Below are 13701 nucleotides of genomic sequence, written 5' to 3'. Positions count from 1 at the left end.
ATTTTCCATATCCGGATGCCTTTGCCTGTATTTCTCTTCAAATATCTTTGGGGCTGCCTTCTTTACATTGATTAATTTAGCTTTCTCCTTTGCATAAATATTGCACCATACCAAATCTCTCTTTCCCATGACCATATTTCTTTTTTATACTTTTCAAATATCTCTAGGTTTTGTTTATATTTTCACACTTCCTCAGATGCTTCTTTTTCTAAACAGATCAAAGTTTCTTGATTTATGTACTGTTTTTTACAACTCTGTTCTATTAATGAACACAAATTTTCATATGAAGCTTCTGACAGTTTTTCCTGTGGAAGTATTTTTTTTCCTGTGGAAGTATTTTTCTTTCCTCTAATTTCTCTCTTAATTGTTTTGTATATCTTCTGTCCAGAAATTCTGGTCTTTTTGCACAGTAGTAACAATGCATAATTTCTTTCTTATCCTCAATAGTCAACTTTAGCGTCATTATGGCTCTTCTTTGGCCTATCAGTTTTTGTGATTTTTTGTGGACTACAACTTCCTTCTACAACAGGGGGGCCATCTTCTCCCAGGGCCTGGCCTGACCCCATTGTAGGAATATTTCCATATTTTGAGGATTCCACATTGTCAACTTTTCGAGTCCAGGCACCAGTGTACTTACCAGAATTGGACAATGTTTTATCCTGGGTCTTGCGCACCCAGCTCTATTTTTTTTTTATTTTTAACCTACTTCTGTCCATGATATATACTATATAAATAAAGTCTATATCTCAGTGACATCTTGGTGAGATTTTGTGAAAAACAGGGTCCACCTCGCGAAGGTACTCACCAAGCCTCGAGGATGAATTCAGTTTCAGCAATACTACCCCTAGCTTGCTGACTTTTCTCTCCATTGAACAATTTAGGACACTTGGTGATAATAAAAGTCCTAGTGTCTTTGGAATGAATCAACTTAAAAATGAAGGGTAACAAGTTACCTCCATCTTCCTAGACATGTCCAAGGCATTCAACACTGTATCCCACCAAAAGCTACTCAATGAACTATCATCCTTAAACCTATCCCAAACTGCTCTCTCCTGGTTTCACAATTAACTTTCTGACTGACAGCAAGCTGTGATGTGGCAACATGATCTTTCCTCACATGTACCCATTAAAGTTGGTGTCCCCAAGGATCAATTTTAGGTCTACTTCTATTTACTATCTTTACCAAACTCCATACCACAACTTACCTGGCAACCATAATTCAACACACAGATGACTCTACCCTAATCTTCACTTCACCTTCCCTATCACAACTACAAGAAATTACCGAGAAAGCTTTCTCAGACACAAAATCTTACCTCTGCTACTCTCAACCAATTTTAAATCCAAGCATAACCAAATTAATTGTCTTCTCCAAAAAAAAGTCCAACAACCAAGTACCACCCTTTCTCATCTACTCAGCCAACAAAATCAAAATAGAACTAGTCTCTCATACCAAACTACTCTGTGTCACCATCGAGAGCAGCTTGAGATTTGATAAACACGTAGCACAATCATTAAGACCCACATCTACTCAGGCTCACTCTACAGAGCCAAGCCATTCCTAACCAACACCACCAAGAAGCCATTGCTAGGACCCACCTCCTTTCTACATTGATATATGCTTCTACTTATACTAACCTCAAAAAAAACGGATCAAGCAAGACTAGAGGCCTGCCACCACAAAATCTCCAAATTCACCACAAATTTTTTTTTTAAATACCTTTATTGAATTATCACTTGTAACACAGGCAAATTTCATTTATACAAAAGTAATCAAAATGTATTAACAAATTATCATTAACAAGCATTATATTTCACATATATTGCTATATATCACAGAACCTAAGCAACGTTACATAAATTATTCAATTCCTGCCCCTTATTTTAAACAGGAAACTTCTTTATTCATCCATCACTTATGACGTAAGCAATCATATATCTACATAAATGAAAACAAACCACACCTACACAATCCTAGTTGCAAACATTTTTCATCACAAACCATACTGACACACTCCCAGTTGCAAACATCATACATCACTTATATTCTACCCAATCATTTTCAGTCAGTCATTACATAGCTCACTTAAGTCCTGTCTTCTTTTATACCTCATTCTTCCCCTGTATGTATTGTTCCCACAATTCCCATTTTTCCTATGTAGTTTGCACCTACATTTTTCTAAAGATCTCAATTCCAGTTGTTTTATCTCTGTCACTATATTCACTACTACTATTATAGTTGGTTTAGATTTTGATTTCCATTTTCTAGTAATTTCTTTTTTGGCAGCCACCATAATTAAATTTATCATATAGATCCCACCACTGCACTTTAAGGACAATTATTTCATTAATGTGTTAATACTACTAACAAACTAAATATCCATAATGTAGTCTGAGGGTATGCAAATAACACTCTATTTTAAAATCACACTTTCTGTTATTTTAAAGAAATAAGTTATGAGAAAACTGATTATCTCAACATCATCACCTCTGTCCCTGTTTGGAGGTGGCGACAGAACTCATCAGACATCGCAAAGGAATTAATTTGTTCAAAATGAGTCAACCCTGAAAAAAATAGGTTACTCCAATGTACACACAGTCATTGAGACATGCTGATTTTTATAAACTGAGCTGTTAAGTCACTTAGCCAGTTTTGCATGTCCACTAAGAACATTGCCAAAGGTATTATGACAACTACAGCAAACGGGGTCATTACTGTCAATAAAATACATAATTATACTCTATTAGAGCATCACTGAAAGGCTTTAGAAATAAACAGTGCCTCCCAATATTCACAGCAATCATAGAACCTTTGATGCCCTGTGCAAAGGAAAGCTCTGAGTTCAACAAGTAGGTATATATGCTTGGATTCTACTATTAATTACTAACACAGTCTGACCTTTCTTTAAAAGGGTGTTTTCTGGCCTGCCATATGAAAAATCATCACGATTCTTGAGTTTGTGTTTTGATCTGTATCATATTCTCTGCTTGTCACCATTCAAAACTCTGGATTCAATTAATGAAGATACTTTATTTCTGTATTTATTTAAGGTGGCCAGTCTATCCCCCTCTTGTAGGGTGCATGGATTGTTTACATCCTCTAAGCAAATGATTTAATTGCTGTTTTTAGGAAATATGTTTAATCCTGGCAATTCTTATGGCTTTTGTTATGTAGGCCATATACCTTTTGACAATCCCATTAGCTTGTGTCCAAAATGGATTACCTTTGTTTGTCAAACCCTGTACTTAACTAATGTGGAGATGGACACTGTCAGTTACTACAGTGCCCGGAGTTCCAAAGACGGTGATGATTAAATCAAGGACAGGTATGACAGCAGGACCTGATGATGATGACGTGGATATATCAATGTCTGTAATAAGAACATTCATATAGTAACCAATTCTTCCAGGCAAACCACCATTAATATCTGCACACTCACATTTGTCAAGACATGTCAGTGGGCGCACTTCTGTGCTGTGCTGCTTTGACAAAGCAGCCTTTTAAATTAGTTTCAGTAACTCATCCATGTAAGAAAGCAAAACCTTTTCTCTTACTACATTTGTATGTTTTTATGACCCATCAGTGCATTTCACCTGTAATCGCTAAATGGGTGCTACTTCAAAGCATTATGTGCTTTGCTACAAATTTATCTCCAACATTTTCAGAATCGATTTTGACGGGTATTGCATCAGTCCAAGAAACAGCAGATATACATCATTTTTTTTTTCTTCGTCTGAAAACTTCTGTCTCATCAAATCAACATTATGCCTTTCTCCTTAAAATTCAAAAGTACTTACAGAGCGTCTTCCCTGCAATGTACAAAAACATAAGCACACTTTACCTTTTCAGGTGTGCCAGTTATTCCAGTTGCAGTCAGTAACAAATCAGATTTCTGGATGCACTATTTCCTATTTTTAGCCAAACTACACTGACGGTAGAGGTTTCCTGATGGCTGTTACTACATGGTTTCTCTCAAAAATTAAAAAAAAAAACAGATTCAATAAAGTATACACCAAGTGTACAATGTTTTGAATGTACAAACACAAACATAACTCACACCTTCTTCCTCCTAATTTTAGTTTTCCTACTGATATTCTTGCAGCTTTAAATACTGACAGTGATTCATAAAGGTTACCACAAAGTGTAGACTACAGGTACACAATGTACTCTTTCTGAGTGACTAAAAAGCACAAAAAATGCAATAAAATTTTATTGAATACATATCGTGTACACTTAGTGTAGGCTTTATGAATCTGGCCCAAAGATTTCTTTTGATTACTTTTGACACCAAATACCATTTTGTATTCAGGATGGACTAAATAATAAGAAATACGTGCACCAATGCATCTAGCTTCATTAATGATACAAGATACCAGACCATATGATATTGATTCAAAAACTTTGGCAGATATTATCGGCAACAAATGTCTATACATTTATAACAGCTTGGCAAGACTAGAAGTCACTATGATCCAGCTGGGACCGAAAATGAAAAAAGAAAAATGAATAGCAAAGTAATTGGTCTTCTTTCCTTTTCTCACAAAGAACATACTAGGGGCATTTCTGAGAAATGACAGTGTTATCCTGCAAAGCTTAGAAAAGAGAGAAAAAGTAAAGGTTATAGGAATCCTCATTAAATATGATATTTTGCTTTGTCACAATGACCTATGTTAATGTCATTTTTCCCGAAGCTGAATGTTGAATTTTAGGCCAAGATTATATACTGAGACATTGTTTTAAGTGTTAAGGCTCTGCTATCTTTTTTTTTTGGCAATGACACTAAAACATATAAAAATACAAATTATTATTTCAAGAAATGTTCTTTTAAGAATTAAGTAAAGACTAACCAAAAGCTACAAGGCAGTACTTATGTCCTCTCAGAGACCATGTAGATATGTTTTGTAAAGGAAAGGTAAACAGGCATAAAATGTTTATTTTCCGGGGGTCATTCCTGTATATTCCATGGGCCTCTACTATGGGAGACTTAAGTCATCATTTAATGAAGACTCCAGCTTCCTTGCAGTTTTTACTTTATGTAAAAAATTACAGCATCAGTGATGTTAACAGAACTTTTCTTGTGGGTTACTGGAGTCTTTCATGCTGTCCTACTAGGGGTACATACATTTCTGATAACTATTCTCCTGCCTCAGGTACTCCCATAATTTGTTTTAAATAATCCATTTCATATCTGTCTACTTACATTTTGTACAAGTGTTTCCCCAATCAACATGCCAAAAATGTCAGTGAACGTAACTGGTTGTCCTGCGTTCTTCTTTTTCCACAGAGCTTCAATGTAACGTTTCACTTTCTGTGGCGTGAGCAAAAGGAGAGGGTTATAACTGACATTCGTCATCAATTCCTGGTTAATCTCTTGAGGCCCTTTTTTAGGGAATTCGGGATGTGAGTATAATATAGACATGTACCTAATCAAAGAAAAAACGTCAAAAAATGAATACAATTACATAAAATCTCAGTTTGCTTTAAATACTCTCAGCAATATACATGATGTATAGTGGAATAAAAACAGACTAGAAAAACAACGATGAATCTCAAAACATGCAAAGTAAAATAGTTGCAGCTCTTATACAAAATGATTATAGAAGTACATATTCTACTGGAAGATAAGTTCCAGACCTAGTGGATAAAATGTAAGACCTACATAACCATTTAATTTCATTACAAAAACTGGTGGTGCTGCGGCAGCGTTGTCGCCTCACAGTAAGATGCTGTCCAGTTTGATTCTCAGCTAGAGCGTCTTCTGCATGGAGACATGTGTGAATGGGCGTACCTTCGTTGAAGGTTGTGCATCAGGGCTGGTAACTCAGCACGTAAAAATCAACTACCAATCATTAGCGGACAGTTCCGTTGTGGCGACCCCTAACCGGGAAAAGCCGAAAGACACAACAACAACAAAAACTGATTTCTCACTGTATTCAACCAGTATTTCTGGTCTTACTACTTTGTGTGTGATGCAGGTCTAATCACCACAACTCTTTATGTGAAAAAATATCTCCTTTTACTTCCTCAGGGAAATTCACCTTGTATATTCTTATTCGTATTCATTCCTCTTGATTCCATATCCCTTTTTCTGATCTGCTCACCCATGTAACCCCTTGAAGCCTGTGCATCCTCTGAGGTACTTATTAATTACATGCATTCCACCTCATTTCTTCAAGCCATGTATATCAAAATCTAGTCTTTCTTTATATGTTTTTTTGTAGTACACCATGCACCACTTTTGTTAGCATTCTCTCATCATTTTACTACTATGCATCTATCGAATACAGTCTTCAGAAAAAAACATACAGTTCTCTAGGCTGAGGTCTTACCAACTGTCTGCAAAAGGGAAAGCAAGTTCTTGTTTCCTACTGGCAACAAGCACCTTCTTAGGCATCCCAGTGTTCCATTAAACATTCCTGTTGGTTTTTCACATTGTTTGCTTATCTTTAAGTCACATAACACTCTCACCCACTATATTTTAATTACTACTGCTCTATCCTCTCTGTGTAATTCCTTTCCAGATCTCTGTTTTACAAATGCATCAGCTAGCAAAAAAATAAATACATAAATAAATAAAAATAAGCTTCTGAATTTCTACTCATTACACAAGTTTAGTTAAATTTGTTTTATCTTTTCTACACCTTCTTGACTAACCCTACAACATTTTAATTGTGTCATCGGAGGGAGTGTACACTTTATTTGCAGGGGGTCTACAGTGTCCCTTAAAAAATATATGAAATAATCCACAACAAGCATGACCTCTCTGGTACTCATCCTTTTCTGACTAGCCATTTACTATCACTCTATAAGTCGTACTTTCTAGATGGCAGCTACCTTAGGTTTGTATTAAGGAATGATTTCTCAGTAATGGAAATGTGTCTCTGAAATCAAGGAAACAGAAAATAAAATGACAGAATGAGGGGAACTACAGGTGAACAAGTAAATCTGAAGCAGATTAGAAAAAAGATATAAGTTGAGGAGGCCTATTTCACGACAAAACTATGTCACATCTACATAAATGTAGAATAAAGTGTTTACATTATATAGTATCATGTAATGGAAAGGTATACATTCATCTCAATTCGATCAGAAACTTTCCAGGGCAAGAAGATTCAACAAGCGGACCTTCTGGCCAAAGGCAGTTTTCCTGAAAATTAATGTCACAAATTAACTTCAAAAATGAGCTTGGTTAGAATGAGCCATTCCTGGCTTGTTTTTTTTTTTTCATTTTCTAATTAAGCATTTGCACCCCACTGTCAAAGTATTTCAAAAAGTTTGATTTGTAGTTTAAGCATACCTTTTGGGTAGTAGTTACATTATATAGGGCGGCTTTCTTGGGAACAGTTATGGAAGCATTCCAGTCCATCTGCATCATACTTTGAATTTTTGTTCACACAAAAACTGAGTATTAATACATAAAGAATAAGTAGCAACCTGAGGACTGGAACTCAAGACAACCACTGATATATCTTTAAATATTTTTAGACAATCTGTGGAGAGTTAAGATTGGCTGATGGAAGTATTTTCCAGAGAAAGATATTTAATGAAAAGAATATTTTGTATAACCTAAAGACTAAAAAAAATAATGTCACTGTGGTATTAGCAGTAATACATTAACTAAATACTCTTTCAGCCTGTTCTAGGACATTATCTGAGCTTATCTGTGATTATCTGTATTATGGTCAGGGACACTAAACTGAATGGCAAAAGAACTGGATAAGCCATATACACTGGTTCATACATAGCCAAAGGTCACTGCTTATGTTACATTTACTTAGGTGTTTCACAGTAAGTACAAGTGCATTTTGTAGCATGTCCACCCAGAGTTTGATTTTTTTTTCAACATTTCATGCATCTTAATCTTTTTAATGGTTTCCCATCAAAATGCCATTGGTCATCTGTGCGACGCGAAATGTGCAAAAGGCAGTTTGCAAGGTTTCATTTTAGCAAAAAAAAAAATGTTGAATTCACAACAGCGAATGCTCATTTTTCTGAGTGGAGACTGCACTATAGTGGTGATCGGGAAATGTACCCTTTCCCTCACTGTAGTGTGATCTCAGAGCTTGTATATATAAAATAGTAGGGGGTGTGGGGGGCACAGCCCCCACAAGAGGGATGCAGGGAAGTGTGCCCCCCACAAAACATTTATAGCACAAAAGCAGAAGTGTAAGTATTTTTGGTAAAGTCGACATTCCTGAGTTGTCGACTTTCCTTAAATACCTCTTTCAGTTATGTGCACGATCGGTTATTGGATTTTCTGACATTTCAAGACGTAAATATTAACAATCACACTTGTCAATTGCAAGATTTTGATAGTCAACCCTTTTTTAATTATCAAACTAGAAATATTTTCCATTGGCTATAGATACAGTAGAACTTTCCTTTGATTATGTTGTTGTTGTTAAGATTATAATGTAGGAAAAAAATATATTTATATTGGTGTAAAACACAGCTGACATAGGTGATAGCAATAGTTTCAGGGAAGTGAACAAACTAGTTGAGAAAAAAAGTCTAATATTTGGCAATGTTAACAATTTCTAGTGTAATTTGTTGTAACTAATGTTAAAGCTAAAGAATAAAAGAGTTTTACGCAGATTCATAGTCAGTATCTAACCACTGTGCATAAAATACTGATATGGAAGCCTTACAAAAGGAATAGCAATCTGTAAAGCCTAAATCACATTCTTTAATAGATTCTGTGAGTTGGTTAAGTGGTAATCCTAGTTTAACACCTAAAATAGCATTATTCCATTTTTTAAACCAACATGGGTGAAGCCTCCATTAGGACAGCATGCACTGGGCATAAAATCTTGTGTAAAATAACCATTTTAAAGACTACAATTCCTGCTTAACTGAAAGACCCAAATTTATCAACCTGGCTTTACAGTTTTCTGATGGTGAAGTTAATTAAAAGGTAAGCCCCACCAACTTTAAGTTTTGGTGTATTTATTCCCTTATACATTTCAATGTGTAATCTTCTCTTTACATAAAGACAGTATTTAAGGCTACATTTTATAGGGGATAAGTAACAGCAGTATTAATGGAATAGCAAACCAGCTAGCACTGAAGGAAGGCTTGACAAAACTCAAGTTGAAAGTAGGCTTTATTAAGCAAATTTAGATGGTCCTGATTTCGCTTAATAAAGCCTGCTTTCAACTTGAGTGTTGCTGTCAAGCCTTCCTTCAGTGCTAGCTGGTTTATTTGGTTCTTGCAGTTTGGGAGCACTTGCCCTGTTGTACTTTTTTGGTAGCAGTGTTAATGGCACAACAGGTGGCATCCTCCCCTTTGGTTCAGAAGGTTGTAGGTTCTGTTGCCACACAAGGTGGATCAATTGCTGATACTATATTGCAGTCTGAGGAGCAGGGGGTGCTGCACTGCTGTGTGTGTTTTCCTGTGACTTAGACATTAAACTAAAGTTACCTCTATTAGACCTAAAACCAAGGAAAGAGAAAGAATTTTAAAACAGAAGTGTTAATTATACAGCTTAACAATCAAGGTACAGCATCCAGATTAATGTCTATATCAAGCAGATGGCACAGAAGCAGATTGTGAGCTACTTGAACAAATGCCTTTTGATAAAGATGTCACTTGTGAGTTTTCCTTTATCCATCCATTGGAAGACCTCATCAGTTAGGGTCTCTAGAGCTGTTGATATACTCCAGCCAGATGAAAATCCACGTTGTTTGCTAGAGAGGATGTTATAGTATGATATGTATTTTGTTAACAGGAAAGTAATTTTTCTGAGGATTTGTTGCCAGGGTGGGAAGGTTAGAGATTGAATGGAGTGTGACAGTTTGGTGGGGCTCGGTTGTTTTGGGACTAGGTTTCTCAAAGCAAGTTTCCATTTGTTTGACATAGTGTTTTGTGTTAGAGATAGACTTGACATATATTGGAGAGTGGTGTAATGGAATCCCTGCAGTCCCAGGACAAGATGTCACCCGATCCTGGGGAACAGTCAAATTTTACTTTTTTTTGAGAATTGTCACTGTGTCTTCATTTTAATATGCTTGAAGTAAAACTAAAGAATGTTGGGGGGGGGTCTGCAGTTGGGGGATATTTGTTGGGGTTGGTTGAGCTAAGGGTAGGTGGCTGAATAATAACATGAAATCTTATAAGGAGAATGGATGCGGTATTTTATGAGATGTTTTGTTTCAACCTGTGAATCTATTTACCTCTTTCCAGATCCATTTGGGTCTGTTGATTAAGGAGTTTTGTGATGAATTCATTAGCCCGGTTTTATGCCTCCTAATGGTTTTCTTTGAGAGGTTTCTGAGTTGGACAAATGTTTTTTTGTGTCTGCATTTGTGATGGCTTTCCAAGAATCCCTGAGTTTAAGTAAATAGTTTCATATGTTGACCAGTAAATCATTTTGTTTTTTTACAGTCTAGTAATTAGTGGTTGACAGGCAAAGGTCTCTCTGGGTGTTGGTGAACAATGCTAAAGCAATATTAGCTTCAGTTGCATTCAGAATGTTAGACGAGTCCTGGTTACTGAGGATTTGAGTTTTTTAATATTGCAGAGTGATTTGGCTATAAAAGAAATCAGTTGTGGTGGGATCATTTGACAGGAGGAATGTAGTAGAAAACTGATGGGGCAGTGATCATTTATATAGTGATGCATAGTTATATCAGAAGCTAGTGAGGGGTTCGCAGTGATTAGGAGGTTTAAGTTGAAGTGGTTATTGGGTTTTTTTTTTTTTAGAGTTGGATGTATGTGTGTACTGCTCTATAAGTCGCTGTAAGTTAGACTCAGTCAGACGTCTGTTATGTCATCATGGACTAGACTCAGCACATTAAGGTTAAAGTTCCTGATAAGCAGGAGGTTTTGTATATTTGTTAAAGTGGATGTAATATTTTATAACAGGGTGTTGAATCTGTCTGAAGTCTTTTAACTTCAATTTTAAATCTTGATCTTAATTTTAGTTGATGCATAGACAAAGTCTTTTTGCATTCACGCATAATTTCTTTCAATGTGAGACCAAATTCTTCTAGATGCTCCTGATGGTGGCCTTCAATTTATTTCTTTTACATGTATGAGTTTTTTTCTCTTGGGATGTTAGTGAAGGTTTTACTAATCTCTACATCATATTGTCTATTATATTACTTGAAATACAGGCGCAGGTAAATTCAATCTATATCTAAATTTCAAAGTTAGTTGGCAGGGACTCACTCTTAGGAAATCTATATTCTTAATACCCTTTACTTTGTGGAGTGCTGCAAAAAGTGGAAATATATAGGAATGCTGTCTAATCATATTGCAACAATGAAATTCATCTTCCAGTTAAATGCTTAATATTTTTCTTTCTCAGTAATATGAAAAGAAATAAAACTTGGATAAATAAAAATAAAAACTCACCAAAAAAGAACTTTTAAAAGAAAGGACTTTGGGACAAATTTAAAAGATAGTAATTATTTCCAATTTTGAGACAAAAGCCCTACCACTGTGGTGGGCTACCTCTGCAGCTGTGATAAATGTTAATGAGACTGCTGGAGGGGGTGGCCATGCTAGCTAACAATGTGTTGACCCCCAGAAATGCCTATGTTAAAGCATTTATGCACTGAAGTGATTCAGAGAATCATTTGGCTGTATATACTAACATGGTCACTCACGTTAATGAACATGGCCAAAACATCATGTACAGTGATCATGGCAGAGATCAATGTTGGGGGTATAGCAGACAAGTAAGTGGAGAAGGTGCAGGTGACTATGTATGTGGCTGCATGAGTGGGTTTGTGTCAGTCTGGAGGGACGCAGTAAGGGAAGTTAGTTAGGGGGTAGGGTAGGGGTGTTTGTGGGGGGGTGTTGTCCATGAGTGCAATGGAGGGGGGCTGTGAGTGTGTGTATTGATGAATGGTTAGGTGTGCCAAGGAGTGGGATGGGTGTGTGCGTGTTTGATGGTGGGGGCAGCTGTCATAGCTCCACACATTCACTTCGACTAACAAGGAAATCCCATAACACTGACAGGGTGAAAACTAGATGACAGGGATATATCTTCACAACATGGCTTAAAGAACTTAAAAAAAAATGAAAGACCAAAGGTGTGTGGCACAAAAGATGTGCGGTGAGGGGGGCACCAAGTATACTCTATGTAGCATGCCATAAAGGCACTATAACGATTCAAACCTAAACCTTCACAGTTCACATAGAGGATTATTAGTCCTCTGGACCACTACTAGAGACCAGGGATACTGTACAATATTGCCCAAGTCTTTCATTAAAAAAAAAAAAGCAAAGTAAAAGATGGGGGGGGGTTCAAACCTGCACTCTTGAAACAGGAAGCAGCAGCAGCATAACTCAACTACACCATCTGAGCTGTTAGTGTAACAATTGTTTATTTTTTTTTTTACATAAAAACCAGTATGAAACTCTAATTTCTTCAAGAAAAGCTACAGTTTTACGTTACTAGGCACAGGGCATCGGTAAAAGGCAACAGAAGAAGCATCATATGAAACCTGAGACATAGTTGAGGATGGGTGGGGTCTGTCCATGTGGGAGGAGATTTCAGGACAAAGCTGGGAGAAACATGAGGCAATACCATGCAGAGCTTATTTTTAAACATAAATTGGAGTCACTTAAAATGCTAATGGAATAAGATGTCAGGTTTATGATACATCTTACAAACAGCAAGGAGAATGAAGCGTTAATCTCTGGCATTGACTTAGTGCAAGTATCTGTCATTTATGTGGACAGAGACAAAAAATTAGAAGGGACATTCTGTCACCTCAGTGAGAGATAACCGGTATGTCTGTGTGTGTGTCTTTGTGTGCATGCATGTATGACTGTAAATGGGGGGAGGTACATGTGGCAACACAATGCATGGGCTGCCATTGTTAACTACCCCAGGAAGGTACTAGTTTGCCCTCACGATAGGTTAAGGATGATTCAGAGACATACAAATTAGTCGATAATGAGGTATTTCCTCTTTGCAGATAATGCATCTCTGAACCACATTTTTCTGCATAGTATAAACTGCTCCTCGTGGTCACAGATCTTACCACCAGTGGTGTTTTTTTTTTTTTTTTTGTTAAATCTTGGAGTTTGCTTACCAGATAAAAGAGAGTAAGGATTTTTGTTCTTAGATTTCATCAGAGTGACTCAAAACATTTTCAAAACAGTTAAATAAGCATTTGTCCTGTGATCCTAACCAGTCAACTTTTATCTATTAAAAATCTTTTTAAGGCACCTACATTTCAAAACACTCTTAAAATTTAAATAGTCATTTAATCTGTTCAGTGTAAAAACATATTTTTCTTATGTTGAGGAAATGTGTATATGCATATGCCCATATTAATGGATATTGTTAAGATGAAGTTAATCTATTAATAATAACAATTTTGTTACTGATTTGTATCATTATATCAAATATGCCCAACAAAAGTCAAATCACTGTAGTGCTCTTACTTTTTCTAGAGACGGGGCAACCCTGTTTTAGATGATCTAAATTTCTCACATGGGGGACTACTGCCACATCCCTACCTAAATTTAATATCACAGTTGCACCACCACTAGAGAAAGGTTGAAATCTAGGGATTTTTGCTGACAGTACTTTTCAATAAAACAGCTTCATTTTTTTGTTACATTATATTATTAAAATTACTGAATTCTCTCCTATATGTTAAGAAAAATCAGGCCTCAAATATATCTTCCTACCTCAGACATGCAAGCAGCATCATACAAGTTGAATCTCTATATGAAATGAC

The 13701-nt window shown here is 36.2% G+C and overlaps 1 protein-coding gene across 1 annotated transcript in view; it reads right to left on the bottom strand.

Annotated features, from left to right (window-relative positions):
• PLA2G4A (phospholipase A2 group IVA) overlaps positions 1-13701 on the bottom strand; it is a 1409517-nt gene that overhangs the window by 415762 nt on the left and 980054 nt on the right. The window contains exon 9 of the mRNA XM_044085320.1: positions 5202-5424. Within this exon, the coding sequence (XP_043941255.1) occupies positions 5202-5424 (223 nt within the window). The remainder of the gene's footprint in view (positions 1-5201; positions 5425-13701) is intronic.

This window comes from Protopterus annectens, chromosome 10.part0 (assembly GCF_019279795.1).
Source record: "Protopterus annectens isolate FY-2018-M chromosome 10.part0, PAN1.0, whole genome shotgun sequence".
NCBI classification, from domain to species: Eukaryota; Metazoa; Chordata; order Ceratodontiformes; family Protopteridae; genus Protopterus; species Protopterus annectens.
This window is presented reverse-complemented; position numbering and strand designations above follow the sequence as displayed.